The following is a 16,317-nucleotide window of genomic DNA, read 5'->3' as shown; positions in this document are numbered from 1 at the left end:
TTATTTAAAAAATTACACATGCATATGTACTGTCAAAAAAAATTTATAACTATAAAATTAAAAAAAAAAAAAAAAAAAAAGATCTGGTTCTTCTCAATGCTTCAGTGATCCAAAGCAATCCCAATAAACTTTGGATAGAAAATGTCATCTGCATCTAGAAAGAGAACTATAGAGACTGAAAGTAAATCAATACATGGTATGTTCACTTCTTTTTTCTATTTTCTCTCTCTCTCTCTCTCTCTCTCTCTCTCTCTCTCTCTCTCTCTCTCTCTCTCTCTCTCTCTCTCTCTCTCACATAGTTTTTCCCTTTTGTTCTGATTTTTCTCTCCCAACATGATTCATAAAGAAATGTGTATTTAAAAAGTTAATGTATATATATATATATATATATATAAACCAGAAAAATGCAATTACATAAAAAAGAAAACTATTTTTACATGTATTTAGAAAAATAAAATATTGAGGGGAAAAAAATCATAACAATCAGAGTCCACCAAAAAAAAAAAAAAAAAAAAAAAAAAGCTTGCCACAGGAAGCCCAGGGGACTCAGATCATCTTCTCAATACTCCATGTATCATATTAGTCTATCTTCTTTTGTTTTCATAAATTTCGTGATGACATTCTTTACTACTGTTGTGAGTTTTTCATTGGTTATATGCTACAGCTTTATTCAGGCTGACTATGTGCCTTTCTAATAATCTTTAGTTCTATAGAAGCATTGTCGTTTTAATGGTTGCTGAGATATAGCAATAGCTGTAAAATGCAACTTTTGAAAAGATGGACTTTTGGGAGTGAGATGAAAGTCTAGAAAGTGAAAAAGTCAGTAAGATTTTCAGCTTCCCTAAATCAATCTATTCTTCTTTCCTCATCATTGTCAATTCTGAGTTTAGCTTACTGTCCCTCTACAGTTCTAGATATACATATCTGTGGACAAACTCTACAGAGCATATGTCCAAAAGAAGAATCGAAATTTAGACAACAGATATTCTTCATCTACTTGCTTTTTATGTTTATGTACAGGTTGAATACTTTTCACTATAGGACTTCTCTTTCAGAAGGCTCTTCAATGTCTTGGGGCTTGATGTAATCAATACAATATTATCAACAAACAGCAGTATCTAAAAGACTTCACCATCCACAGAGAATCCCCGAATCCTTTCTGGACCTGGATTCTGTGCTATATCTCTTAAATGACAAATACTGTTAGTGAGTATACATACATCTTCCTATTTTATGCTTTGCTTGATATTTTTTAATGAGAGGCTCACTGAACAGGGTTTTATTCTACCAAACTTAAAAGTGTTTTCAAAATAAACAAATGATAAGTACAATGGGGTTATATATTTGTTACATCTTTTAGCTAACTCCTGAGATCTATAGTTCACTATTATACATGGCTTGGAAAAACCTTATTGTTCCCTATTTTTTATACTATCATTGAGGATGTCCTCAACTGATATAAATGATTGTCATAGACTTCATATAGATAGAAGAGCACATAGAAATCAGTGGAGTTATTGGTTTCCTCTTGGTCATTCTTATTTGGTAATAAGATCCCAAATTTTTTTACATCCTTTGATATCTTCATTTCCTTCATATACCTTCCAGTCTCTCAGTACCCTCATAGTTATAATCTTTTAACAGCACAGATCTCCTTTGTATTTACTTTGTCCAGTCTAGCTGAATTTTCCATCCTTGTTCTTCTTAATGCCATTTCTACCTCCAAAAGAAAAACCTGAAGGACTTTGATTTTAGGATCCAAATAAGAAAATTCCATTCTCCCTAATGGAAAAAAAGTTTGTGGGAATGGTTTTTGCAAATCTTTTCTATTTCCCTTTGGTTTGTAATCCTTTTTTCATTTTTAAAATAATAATAATAATTATTATTATTTTTGCTGAGGCAATTGGGGTTAAGTGACTTGCCCAGGGTCACACAGCTAGGACGTATTAAGTGTCTGAGACCAGATTTGAACTCAAGACCTCCTGACTTCAGGGCTGGTGCTCATCCACTGCGCCACCTAACTGCCCCCGCTTTTCATTTTTATCCTTGAATGTTTTTGGGGTGTGACTTTGTTAAATTGTATATCTTGGTATCCTTAAAGCATTCTTTAAACTGATTTTATTCTCTATTACTTCTCTCTGTTTTATGAAATGATACTCCTTATAACCATCCAACATCCTTTTTCAGGAGATTTTACAAAGTTTTATAGGCAACCCAGAGTTGCCTTAGACAACCATCTCTCCCTAGCAAATAAGATAAAAGTTTATTATCAAAGGTACTTTCTAGATTTTTTTTGGAAGTTTTGTTGTGGCAATTAACTTAAATTAGTTTAACTTGTGGATAAAATTTTAAAATTGTAATTAGTGTCAATATCATTCTTGTTTGTCTATTTGTTTATTTTTATTATTTAAATAAGCACATTGTTGTTGGCTCTGTAATGAATCCAATCATTCCAAGATGTAATTTGGGATTATGCACAGAAAATTACTAATACATCAATATCTACTGAATCAGAAATTTCACTGCAAGATATATACTCTAAAAAGTCAAAAAAGAGAAAGAAATGTCCAATATATATATATATATATATATAAATTAATAGTAGCACTTTTTGTATTGACAAAGAACTGGAAACAAAATGATATCTATCAATCGGGGAATTTCTAAGTAAATTGTAAAATACAAATGTGATGAAATATTACTGTGTTACATGGAAAAAATAATACAAGATAGCATGAAGAGTTTCACACGAAATGATGTAGAATGAAATAAACAGAAACAGGAACACAATCTATACAATAATATAAACTGAAAGAAAAATAATAAGAAATTGAAACCGCATGTCACTTTAATGACTAATCTTGACACTGAAGAAAAGACATGAGACTACATCTCCCCTCTTTACTTCTTTACAGAGAAGGGAAAATATGGAAGCAGAATACTACCTATCCTGTTAGACTTGATTGATGTTTTATCAGTTTTTAGAAATGATTTCCCCCCCCCTTTTTTTTAATTCTTTGGTATAAACAATAACTCTCTGAGTAATCAGAAAACGAAGATATAAAAACAAAAGATAAAGAATGCTCAAAAAGAGAAAAAGTCTAACAAAAAGTGGTTCAGAGCACACAGCCTTTTATGAGAACTAAAAAAAGCATCACAAAATAGTTTTCCAGTACAAAGACAGATAATCCTAACCTGAGAAATTTGTGAAAAGCCTCGAGAAGGTGGAGAATCGATTGCGATGTAACCACTGTTGAGCTTCCTGAGGGGTAGTTGTTGGCAGAAGGTTCTGAAACCAGGAGTAAAAAAGAGTAACTTTGTAACTCTAGGAAAGTAATCTACTGCAGACACAGCAAACATACCAGATTCAATAGCAATGCTAACTTGTTTACAAATTTTCTGTACCCCAAAAATCATTTAATGAATATCAGAATTCTTAAAGTACTTCTAAACATGGCAAATAGATAGCATTCAATGTATAACTTACATCTGCAACTGGAGGAGGTGGTTCTGGCTGGTGGTTTGGTGAACCATTCCTAGAGACATTTAAAATAAAAGAATAATAAGCCCATGACAGCCTGAGGAAGAAAATGAGCATCTAAATGCTTATCATCTCTTTTTCCTCTTTCTAAACAAAAGATCTTACTATCAAATACATAGATAGACATACAGAGTGTTTTAAAGATCTTGGTGCAGTTTTCAACTATAGATTTTAGTTTAGCTTTATTAAAGCTTTAAAGTTCTCCAAAATGTTTGGAAAATGCTGTATTTAAAATGAGAAGGGCAGTGTAACAAGAACAGTCCTCAAAGCCAGCAAGACATGGGTTTGAGTCTAGCCTCTGTCATATAAATGGCCATGTTGTCTCTGAGAAAGTCATAGAACATCTGTGCTCTAAGAAATTCTGTAGGATGTCAAGTTGTAGAGAAGGTGCTGACCAGCACTGATAGAGGGAATGTCCTTACCCAGGAGTTCCCTAGACCAGTGAAATAAAAAGCCCAAACCTTTCTCTTCTATCTCTACAATCAGTATTCTCTATTCTGTGATCTAGGTACTATCAAGAATTTTTGATGCCTTTTCTCCTACCTCCCTCTTGATACTCCTGTGTTCCGGTTTATCTCCAGAGTCCCACAGCAGTTTATTTATTTATTTTTTTTGCTGAGGCAATTGGGGTTAAGTGACTTGCCCAGAGTCACACAGCTAGGACAGCACTTTATTTTAGAAAGATTCATAACAGAGTGAAGGAAGAACGGAAAGAATAAGAGAAAAAAACTGACAAGAAAGCAAAATAAAATTAAGATCTTTAGAATCATTATATAGACTATATAATCCACTTAATTATAAATATATCATAATGTCAGGAAAATGTTTGCATCCACAGATTGTTGGTTGAACTTTCATTAGATAATGTAACCTAAATGCAATTTTCCAACCTTAACTAACATAAAACCCAGATCAAATTTAATGTCCATGTTAGCAATTTCCTCAGATTGCCGGCAATGTCTTCTCATTCTATTTTTATTTGGCCTCTCTTTTATTTTTATCTTTAATATTTTGTACTATGCTTAATCTTTAATATTTTGTACTATGCTTAATCTTATAAACTTCCTCAAAGGTGAAATAAGTCCTAAATAAATGAAATCAAACATTTATGTAAATAAACCATCCCCACTATTTCAAACCTGAATGAAACTCTTAGGAAAAGCCTAGTAGAATCAAGAGTTTTAAATGCTAAGAGCTCTCTTCAGACAGTTTTCTCGCATTGGGGCTTCCCCCTTATGTCCTGACTTGGTCTTTTCTTTGTCCTATTCATACTAGCCAGGATGCATGTCCCTCTCTAGGTCTCAGTTTCCTCACTTATAAAATGAAGAGGTTGGTCTAAATGATTTTTTAAAGTCCCTTCAAGCTCTAAATCAATGACCCTATGATCTATAACTATTTTTTTGGCTTCTTGCCAACTTTCATTTACTTCTGGAAATAAGGAGTTAAAAGAAATAATAACAACAGTATACATTTTAAATTAAAAGCACTTGACAAAGTGCTTCCACATCCATTATCTAATAAGAGCCCTATAACAACCTTTTGTGGTTGAATAAGGTAAATATTTTTACCCCCATTTTACAAATGAGAAAATAGGCTCTAAGCGATTAAGACTTGTCCCTTACACACAAATCGAATAAGCATCAGAGTTAGCAAATAAATCAATGCTCTTTTTTTTCCAGGATGCTGTATCAGCCTTAACTTTCTAAGATATCAATATTCAAATACTAGTTGGCAATTATCTATAAAGTATTAACAAAAAAGCACAAAGGATATATGAAGAACTTTTCTATAATACATATATTAAACAATTAAAATATGGTAGGAGACTTGCATTAGTCTATCTGCACAGTACCCCTAAATTGACCACAAATGCTATTTTCATGAGTTAAAAAGATTGCAAAAGCTATAGAAACTCTCAAATTTCTATTGATGCTAATCCAACAATGATTACCAAATCATTGCTGCCAAAACATGGACCAGAGATGATATAATAAATACAGAGGGAGAAAATGTGGGACATAAAGTCAGAAGACATGGGTTTGAGGCCCAACTCCAATACTTATTAGACCTTGTATCCTACAATTTCCTTTTCTTCAAGAAAGGACAAAAATACTTATATTACCTTTCAAAGGTAATTCCCTAAGGATGTTATGAAGAAAGTGTCTTGTAAACAATAAAGCACTATAGCAATTACTGATCTATAAATGAACACCTCACTTCTGGAAAGATCACGAAAGGATATACTGGAGTTCAAACCAAGCCAATTCTATTTCTCAGACTTACCCTTCTCCAAGAGAAAAACTGCTATGGGAACTGTTAAATCCAGGTGATGGGGAATTATTGACATATGTGATTTCAGGCCATGGAGAACACTAAAAACAAAGCATAACTTAAACATGAAGTAGACCCAATAAACTTACTCTTAATGTTCTTTAAAAAAACAGTGATACCTGAACTACAAGATAATGTTCCTGAATCACATCTTGGTTTCTAAAGTCCTGACCTCACAAATTTCCTCTATTTTCAGAGGTCTATATACTTCTCCCAGGACCAATATCCATACCATACAAGGCAAATACAAGAATCTCATATCACTTTATAAATGTTTGGGGGGAAATAAATGCATTGATGAGTAAATGTTCTATCCCAAATTCTCTCTATACCGTTAAAAATGGTCTTTCCTTAAAAAGAACAATCTACTCTTCAGGATCAAAAAACAGAACAAAAGAAATAAATAATTACTCAGCAGGTCTATTAGTTTTAGTTGGGCAATAGGAAAGTTAATTCCAAGAGAAGGCAAATCACTCAAAAAAAAAAACCAAAAAACAACAAAAAAACAAAAAAAAACCAACCTAAAATGAACCCTGAAAAAATCATTTTACCTCTGTGAGTATAGTTGTCTCATAGGAAGGTTGGTATTTTTCCTTTTCATGAGGGGTTCGCTTCTCCATTTTCTCCCTGTCTGTTTTTTGCTTTCGGTCTGCTCCTTTTGGCTAGTATTAGAAAGATTTTGGTTAAAGTATGCATTCTGATAGAGATAAATGGACTAACATAGTTGGCAATTGTTTGGCAAAACCATACAAGCTTCCTTCAATCCCTAAGAGCTCAAAGAATCACAGAATTTGAGAGTTGGAAGAGAACTAAGCAGCCATTTAGTTCAATCTATACATTTAAAAGGAACTCCTTTTAATAAATAGTTGAAAAGTCATTCACCCTTGGCTTGAAGACCTTCAAGAAAATACAGGTCATTACCTCTAGAGGCAGTATTTTCTACTTTTGGTAACTTTTAAGTGTTTTAAATTAAGGGAAGGATTTATTTGGGTTTTTCCTCTAATAGCAAACCTAAAATGCCTCCTTGCAACTTCCACCCCTTGTTTCTGGTTCTTTCTTGTGTGGCTAATTATAACAAGTCAAATTCCTTCTTCATAGCACATCTCTTTAAATATGTGAAACTGGTTATCATATCTCCTCAATACTCTTTCCCAGGCTAAATCATCACCAGATCCTTTCAATTGACTCCTGTCTGGTATGAATTCAAGGCTTTTCACTATCTTGATGTTTTTCTCTAGATACTCTCATTTTAAACTATACTGCCCAGAACGGAATATAATACTCAGAGGTGGACTGATGGGGGCAGAACACTAGGCAAATATCCTTATTCTGGAAAGCTATGTCTTTCTTTAGGTAGGAAAAAAATGACATTAAATTTTTTGGTGCTACCACCACACTTGCTGATTAAAATTTAGCGGAATTTTCAGTCTACTAAAAAGCCTTAAATCATTTTCAGATAAACTGCTGACCAACCCTACCTTGCCCATCGTGTGAAGCTGATTTTTTTTGCATACTAAGTTTAAGATTTTACATTTGTTACTGAATTTAATCTTATTATACTGAGCCTACCCTAGCTTAGTGATGTCAAACTCATGTTGACTAAATTTGAAAATGTAATGTTACCTATATTTGGTTGTATTTTTATTTATTTTATTAGATATTTCTCAATTACATTAAAATCTGATTCTGATCATACTTGGGAATTTTGCAGGCTCTATATAGCCAGGAAACCATGTGTGACATCTTTGTTCTAATCTTTTTTTGATCTTGTCATCATTGTTAGCTGTTCCAACAATTTCACATGCATGTAATTTGTTTATTATTGACAATGGTTCAGCAATATAGCTATCAATTCTTTCAGTACTGGAGGTTATTATTCATCGGAGACAGGTAACTTGAATTCATATAGCTGAGAAGAATTTTGTTTCTGTATCCATACAAGAAATCCCAAACCAAACAGAAGTCACAATTAAGTGAGCATACTTCCAGGTTAGGCCACATTTTTATAACACTGTATTGGAAATGAAAATTTAGATTTCTGATTTGTTGATAACTGTTGAAGGAAACTGAGAAAAGGACAGAGACTCAGCAAAACAGCAGTACCTTGAAAACTTTGATCTGACAGCTGGCTGAATGCAAGTGTTCAGTGTACTCTCCATTCTCATTCTCCTTGAAAGTGTCGATTTGAACTCGGAATGGCACACCCTTTTCTCCACCATGTTTTCTCATGGTGAACTCTGTACTGATACAATGTACCTGAAAAAAAAACCCACAAAAAGCAAACCCAACAATATTAAAAATAATGTTCCTTTTGCCTTTTTAGCCATTTTGATTACCTAGAAAAATCTGAGGAAGCAATTTATTCATGAAGGTAATTAAGAGAGACATAATTTTTTACAGACTCTGTGAAGGATAGGGCAAGACCAGTGCTTGTTTCATTTGCTTTTCTTTCATACCTACACCAATGTGGTTGTATACAATATTTAAATCATCTGGAGTCCCCAACTACAATCATTCTGGGGAAAAAGAAGACTATCAGAATTTACTATTACCAGTATGATGTTCTATATCCTCCAGATACCTGGGCACATGCTGTTAATGCATCCTAAGGACTCCTAGACCTTGCCATTTGTTCTACCATCAAACACTTAAGGATTTTCCATGTCATGCAAATGAGTTCTCTTACATGTTTTGTCTCTCTCAATCACAGCATAAACTCCTTGAGAGAAGAGACTGTCTCACTTTTTCTAGCAAGTACTATATTAATAGTACTTAGCATGTATTAGGTGCTCAGTAAATACTTTTTTCATTCATTCATTCGAAGAAACTCTAAACCAAATTCTGAGAAGTTGGAATTTGCATTAGTTATATCTTTATCATATTATATTCCTTATTCAGCAAAACAATCAACTTTGTTCTTTATCATTGGACACCACATTTTCTTACCTGAATAAACACCGATGTCCTCTTTGCAGGGTCCCAGAGGAATTCCACAGTATTCAGTTGTGTTGGATTTGCCCTAGGATCAATTATACCTACAGACATTGGAATATCTGAAAGATAAAATATTAATTATCAAGCAACTTAATAATACTAGGCTTAAATGGAAAAATAACCCACTGATTTTCATGTTCCTGTCCAGAGTTAAAATGAACCTGTCTGAATCTTAAAACTTTTTCTATTGCTAAAAAGTGATTATTTTAGTAAAATTTACAGTACTAGAAAAACAATTTATTCACAGAATCAATTTAATAGTTACATTCTAACTTACTAAGATGCCACTCAGATGACTTGCTACATCTTAATTTTAATTCTGACCCAAATGAAAATGATCTATACCACAATGTATCTAAGTACAGAATTAATCATGTTATTTCAAAGGCCTAACGGAGGTTCATTAAGAAAAGGAGTCAAAAAAAAGAGTCAAAAAACATTATAAGTAGAAAAACATTCATTGAATAAAATATAGTACACAGTTTCAATGCCATTGGAGAGAGTTCTTCATCTAGGATTAGGTGACAAGTGCTACAGAAAAAAGGAAAGCAACAAAGTATTACATTGTAGGCTTAAATAAAACTCTAGATTTTATTCCTCATAATATTTAATTATCAGGAAGATATGGATTCAATCTTCTTATTTAACAATATAAAATATAGCCTCACCTTATTATCCCTAGTAGAGCAACACTTCAATATAAAGCCAGGGATCATAACTGAATGTGTTTCAGAAGTATTTCACTGTAAATGACTATTAAATTGACCCTGAGGGAAATGCTACTTGAGTATGTTGTATCATCTATGTGAGAATTACTGCTCTCATTTAAATCTAGTAGCTTTCAGTTCAGAAGTTATCATCTTTCTCTCCCTCTTTACTTCCCTCCCATTCACAAAGGTATAAATTCATTTTATTAATCAAAGATAGAAATGTATTAAGAGTCTTATGAATATATATGACTCAACTATATAAATTAAGAGTAGCTTCCTTAGAGAAAATGTAATTGTCATAATGTCTCAAGATCTCACTATCCTTGGTAGATGTGTTAGAGAAAAATTCCTTTTCCACATTTCTGCTTCATTTGTGCTTAATTTGTATATTAATTGTATATTAAATTTTAAATATAAAATTAAATTAAATTTAGTTAAAATAAATTAATTAAATTAATTAAAATAAAAAATATAAAATTAAATATAAAATTAAAATATAAAAAAATAAAATTAACATTAATCAATAGAAATAAGTGTCTACTTCCAAATTCCTCTGAATCAAGTTCTGCCCAAATACAGCTGTTAATATGTACCCTGTTCAGGTTCTGATGACTAAGGTTTGTCTATATTACTTTGTATTTTTATAGTACTACATTATTTTACATTAGTATAGCATCATTGTTTTCAGTATTTCTTTATGAATATACAAATGATTTTTTTGTTATTACAAATAATGCAGCTATAGTTTTCTTTCTTTCTTTTTTTTCTTTTCATAAAAGTTTTGAAATTAAGTTCTAGAAATGAAATCTCTAAGTCAGAATTATCATCAGTTTTGTGATTTGTACTGAATATTGAAAAAGCTCTCTGGAAAGTTTGCATATAAGTCCTACCAAAATGCAATAAAATGTTTTTCCATAGCTGTGCCAGAATAGAATTTTATTATACATAACATACATATATGTATACATATACATATGAATGTATGTATGTTTTGTCTTTCCAGTGAATATAACATGATAATTAACAATTGCCTTGTTCTACATTTCTCCAAACAGGAAATCTGAACATTTTCCCATGTAGTTATTAACAGCTAACACTTTTTTCAAAACTTGTAATGTTCAGAGCTTTTACAATTATTTTAGTGAGGTATATTTATTAAAATCTTATGACTTTATCAATTTCCTATAGAGTCTGCATGTCAGATATTCATATCATTATATTTATCGCAAATCTTTTTTGAAACAGATAGAAAGGCTATCCCGTAACTATATAATAACAAAGCCAATAACAGTTTTGAGGAGTAGACTTGGGAGAAATTTAAGAAATGTTCTTAGATAGGTGATCAGTAGAATAGATTAGGTTCACAGGGCAAGACAGTGAATAAAAATAGCAATCTAGTGTTTGACAAACCCAAAGATCCCAAATTTTGGGATAAGAATTCATTATTTGACAAAAACTGCTGGGAAAACTGGAAATTAGTATGGCAGAAACTAGGCATGGACCCACATTTAACACCACATACTAAGATAAGATCAAAATGGGTCCAAGATTTAGGCATAAAGAATGAGATCATAAATAAATTAGAGGAACATAGGATAGTTTACCTCTCGGACTTGTGGAAGAGGAAGGAGTTTGTGTCCAAGGGAGAACATTATTGATCACAAAATAGAAAATTTTGATTACATCAAATTAAAAAGGTTTTGCACAAACAAAACTAATGCAAACAAGATTAGAAGGGAAGTAACAAATTGGGAAAACATTTTTCAGTTAAAGATTCTGCTAAAGACCTCATCTCCAAAATATACAGAGAATTGACTTTATAAGAAATCAAACCATTCTCCAATTGATAAATGGTCAAAGGATATGAACAGACAATTTTCACATGATGAAATAAAAACTTATTTCCACTCATATGAAAGAGTGTTCCAAATCACTATTGATCAGAGAAATGCAAATTAAGACAACTCTGAGCTACCACTACACACCTGTCAGATTGGCTAAGATGACAGGAACAAATAATGATGAATGTTGGAGGGGTTGTGGGAAAACTGAGACACTGATGCATTGTTGGTGGGGTTGTGAAAGAATCCAACCATTCTGGAGAGTAATCTGGAATTATGCCCAAAAAGTTATCAAAATGTGCATACCCAGCAGTGCTACTACTGGGCTTATATCCCAAGGAAATACTAAAGAAGGGAAAGGGACCTGTATGTGCCAAAATGTTTGTGGCAGCCCTTTTTGTAGTGGCTAGAAACTGGAAAATGAATGGATTTCCATCAATTGGAGAACGGTTGGGTAAATTATGTTATGGAATATTATTGTTCTGTAAGAAATGACCAACAGGAGGAATACAGAGAGGCTTGGAGAGACTTACATCAACTGATGCTGAGTGAAACGAGCAGAACTAGGGGATCATTATACACTTCAACAAGGATACTGTATGGGATGTATTCTGATGGAAGTGGATATCTTCAACATAGAGAAGAGCTAATCCAATTTCAATTGATCAATGATGGACAAAATCAGCTACATCCAAAAAAGTAACACTGGGAAATGAGTGTAAATTGTGAGCATTTTTTTTTCTTCCCAGATTATTTTTATTTTCCCAATACAATTCTTCCTTTGCAACAACAACAACAACAACAAAATTCAGTTCTGCACATATATATTGTACCTAGGATATACTATAAGATATTTAATATGTATGGGAATGCCTGCCATCTAGGGTAGGGGGTGGAGGGAAAAAGTTCAGAACAGAAGGGAGTACAAGGGATAAGGCTATTTAAAAAAAAAAAATTACCTATGCATATGTACTGTCAAAAAAATGTTATAATTATAAAATTAATAAAAGAAAAAAAAGAAAGAAATGTTCTTAGAAAGAAAATTCCAGCAAACTTTATTTATTAAATTGCTGACAAAAATATATATAGTTTTCCTTTTCAGTTTTTGGTTATATTCCACTTGTTAGATTGATTTTTAAAAAAATATTCTTTCTCTATAAGCTGAGCCAAAAACATTTTTTTCCATGTTTTGGAAGTGATTTTTTTTCGTATCTTTATTGCTAATCCAGTTGAGAGTCTATTGTGTTCATAGAGTGTTAAATATCTATCCAGAACATTTTTTCACCATATTCACTTGCATGTCATGTATCAATCAATTCTCTGGTGTCACAATAGTCTTTGAGAATGAAGGACAAACAACAACTACCACAGCGATATAGTCATATAATTTTTTCCAACACTTCTTAACTGACTCATTGATTCCATTCACCAGTGTTTGAACCAAATATCAAATAGTATTCCCTTAAATATACTAACTTCTCTATTCCCATTTTTACTATGAAAGAAAAGAGACTGTAAAAGGTAGAGGGGTGTGTGTGTGTGTGTGTGTGTGTGTGTGTGTGTGTGTGTATGTAAGTAAGAAAAAAAAAAACCTGTCTGATAGTACATTTTTTAATCTGGCAGGGCAAGCCAATATCCTTTTTCATACTTACTAATATGTTTTTGTTGGCTTTTCTTTATGAGTTTTGTTATGCTCAATTACTATAAACTTATCTATTGATATTGCATTAAATCTGTAGATTACTTTGGAAAGTACTGATCTTTTTTAAAACAATATTTATTTGATTCAATAATGAATAGCAGATAGTTTATTTTCTTAGTTCTTTGATTTCTATTAAAAATAATTATTAAGTTATCTCTATCCATTATGGGTCTAGTCTTTTAATGTAGTCGACTGGTGCACGTAGCTGCTGTCATGAAAGGTATTTCTCTACTGATTTATCTACTGGATCTCTATAAAAATTAAGATGATTTTTGTAAGATGTATTATATATCTCCTCTGCTCTAAAAGTCACTTATTACACTCATTTTTTTCTTACCATCTTAGGTTTTCTAGGTAGATAGCCACAGAATCTCTAAACAGAAGTAATTAAATTTAATTGCTCTCTATTCCATTATTTCTTATGTTTTATTGCTGCTACTAAAAATTTTACCTCAAATTTTAGTGGGGCTGCTCTTTGTGTTCTTTCACTCTATAAAAAATTAGTATAAGATGGTGAAGATATGCTTTTTATTATATTAAGGAAAAATTTTTCTACTCCTATGTTAGTAAACATTAATTGAGCACTACTTTATCAGTCCATCTCTGCCTATTTACACGATTATTTTGTCTTTACCAGAAAGACTGATGTGTATTTTTTCTTATTATATTCATTATCCTTTCCCACATGATTATTAAAGATGATTTTGCTAATGTACTTCACTAACAATGTATTTCCTTTCTGAGCATTATACTTGGTTTATTGTCTTGTTCACAGAACAAAACAGAGGCCAGTGCCAATGGATTAGAGAGTATATGGGAGGGAAGAAGGTATAAAAAGATTGGAAAGCTTAAGAGGTGATAGGTTATAATGTGAAGGCCAAATGAAAGTTTTTAAAATTACATCCTAAAAGTGACTGAGAACCAATCAAGTTTACTTAACACATACACATCCCCACACACCTCTCTGTCTGGATATAGAGAGAACAACAAAGAAATTTCTGAGAAAAATGTTTCAGGTGAGCTCTGAAAAGATACTTTGGATATATAGGGGGATTTCAACCTGAGGGCCAATCAAGCAGAGCAATTGGGACAGTTTAGGAAGCACAGTAATCAGAGAGTTTCAAAATATTAAACAACTCATTTAGCATTTATTAAGTACCTATTATATACCAGACACTGTAAAAGATGCTAGGAAAAAAAAAAAAAGGAACAGTTACAACTTCAAAGGAGTTTACATTCTTCTAAGGGAAGCAACAAGAACAGTAAGTTCTTACACTAATTTATGGCAATGAGAGAATAGCATGGAATCAAAGGCAAAAGCTTCCTTGGATCAGACCTAAGATGGACTCAGAATTCTGGGGAATCTAAATAAGGTCAGTTATAGGATCCAGGCTAGATTCTTCCTATATGGTACCTGGCAGCAGCAGCAGCATCTCAACTGTTAAGAGTAGTGCTCCTAGAAAGACAGTAAGTTTAGAAAAATATAAAAGAGACTGGCAAAAATGGTAAGAATTGGGAAATGTAATACAGCCTAGCACTTTCCCACCAAACTATTCCAGCAAAGGCCAAGAAAAAGCAGCAAACTGGGTAGTAATAAAAAAATCCAGAGAGAAATCAAATAATCATCTTTCTGTTCTATTTTAGCAAAAGGGGACAGCCAAAGATGTGCTGGCACTGGGGAAAAGCAAGGAAAACCCATGCAAAAACCTTCCAGCACAGGGAATTAATTCCAGCTGTACACTAAATCAAAAAGTATGGTCATAGACCTACATGGACATGACCTAAGACTATATATCTTGCAAGGAATAGGATAGGAGCCAGCCTATAGCTGCATGGCTCTGATCCTAAAGCTGGGCTGAAGATCCAACAGTAGGAAACTCAGTACAGATAAAATCTGACTGAGACTGTGTACTGGACAGGGAATAGGAAAAGAAAGAAGTTCTGGAACTCTGACTTAGGATGGAGATAGTATACTCAATCCACTACCATAATCTAGGCCTGCAATTAAACACAGGAGTTCCGTCTCTCTGAATTTACAAAACCTTCTATCTAGCTGATAAGGAATAGGGCTGCCAGTACTCTCCTGGAACTCTAATAATGGGCAAATCAGCAGCTGTGTTGCCCAGCCTAAAACCAGGTTCTGAAATTTGTTAAACTAAGACTGGAAAACAGCCTCAGACCACTGAGGACATGCTAAAAGTTTACAAGTTCCCAGGCTGAGCTATTCCCTAAAATCTTTTGGGGGAAAAAAAAAAAACCCTTAATATCGAGAAAAAAATATCAGAGAAACCCAGAGAATAAAGATCAGGACCACAAAAGTCAGAACTGTGCAGAATCTGGCTCTAACACAAAGTGCGAATTTGGGTAATAAAACTATAAAGAATGAAAAACAAAAAAAAAGATGGGCCAAAATAAAAATTTTATGTGAAGTCAGAGATGCTTAAAAGAAAAATAGAGAAAAAAGGAATAACTTTATAACATTTGCAAGCAAAGCTGAAAATAAAAACAATTTGATCATAAGATCAACTAGAGTGAAGAAATGAAGCAAGAGTTTTAAAATTCTGTCATAAACGAAATGAGATCTCTTGAATAAAGAATTTGAAAATAAAAGAAAGCACTTAAGGAAAGATGTGAAGAGAGAGAAATAACAACTTAGTACAAAAGGAACAAAATCTTACCCAAATTAAAAATAAAATTAGATGGACCAATGAGAAATTAATGATTTCATGAAACAAGTATTAAAACAAAATCAAAAGATTGAAAAAAAAAAAAAAGAAGAAGAAGAAGCAGAAAACATGAAAAATAAATGACCTGGAAATAGATCAAGGAGAAAAAATCAGTCCATACAAAAACCACAAACAAAGAAAGGTCTGGATGCCATATTTCAAGAAATCATGAATGAAAACTGCTCAGACCCATTGGGGGAAGAGGTAACATCCAAATAGAAAGAATCCACCAGTCAACTTCTAAAAGAAACCCCAAAATAAAAATGCTCATGAATGTCATAATCAGAATACAAAACTTCCAGATGAAAGAAAAAATACTACCAGCAGCCAGAACAAAAGAATGCAGGTACTGAGAAGCCATTTTTTCAGGATTATACAAAATATGATACCAATAGCAGAGAGAGCTGAGAGCAGTGGGTAGAGCACCAGCCCTGAAGCCAGAAGGACCCCAATTCAAATCTGGTCTCAGACA

At 32.7% G+C, this 16,317-nt stretch overlaps 1 protein-coding gene across 1 annotated transcript in view; it reads right to left on the bottom strand.

Moving 5' to 3' along the window:
- Positions 1-16,317, bottom strand: part of TFCP2 (transcription factor CP2) — a 65,903-nt gene that overhangs the window by 15,828 nt on the left and 33,758 nt on the right. Inside the window, exons 5-10 of the mRNA XM_074270370.1 lie at positions 8,819-8,925; positions 7,976-8,128; positions 6,424-6,534; positions 5,825-5,913; positions 3,488-3,536; positions 3,196-3,289 (exon numbers count right to left, since the gene is read on the bottom strand). Of these exons, the coding sequence (XP_074126471.1) occupies positions 3,196-3,289; positions 3,488-3,536; positions 5,825-5,913; positions 6,424-6,534; positions 7,976-8,128; positions 8,819-8,925 (603 nt within the window). The remainder of the gene's footprint in view (positions 1-3,195; positions 3,290-3,487; positions 3,537-5,824; positions 5,914-6,423; positions 6,535-7,975; positions 8,129-8,818; positions 8,926-16,317) is intronic.

The sequence above is a fragment of the Sminthopsis crassicaudata genome, chromosome 5 (assembly GCF_048593235.1).
Source record: "Sminthopsis crassicaudata isolate SCR6 chromosome 5, ASM4859323v1, whole genome shotgun sequence".
Classification (NCBI taxonomy): Eukaryota; Metazoa; Chordata; class Mammalia; order Dasyuromorphia; family Dasyuridae; genus Sminthopsis; species Sminthopsis crassicaudata.
The sequence above is the reverse complement of the archived record's forward strand: the minus strand, read 5'-3'. Positions and strand labels throughout refer to the sequence as shown.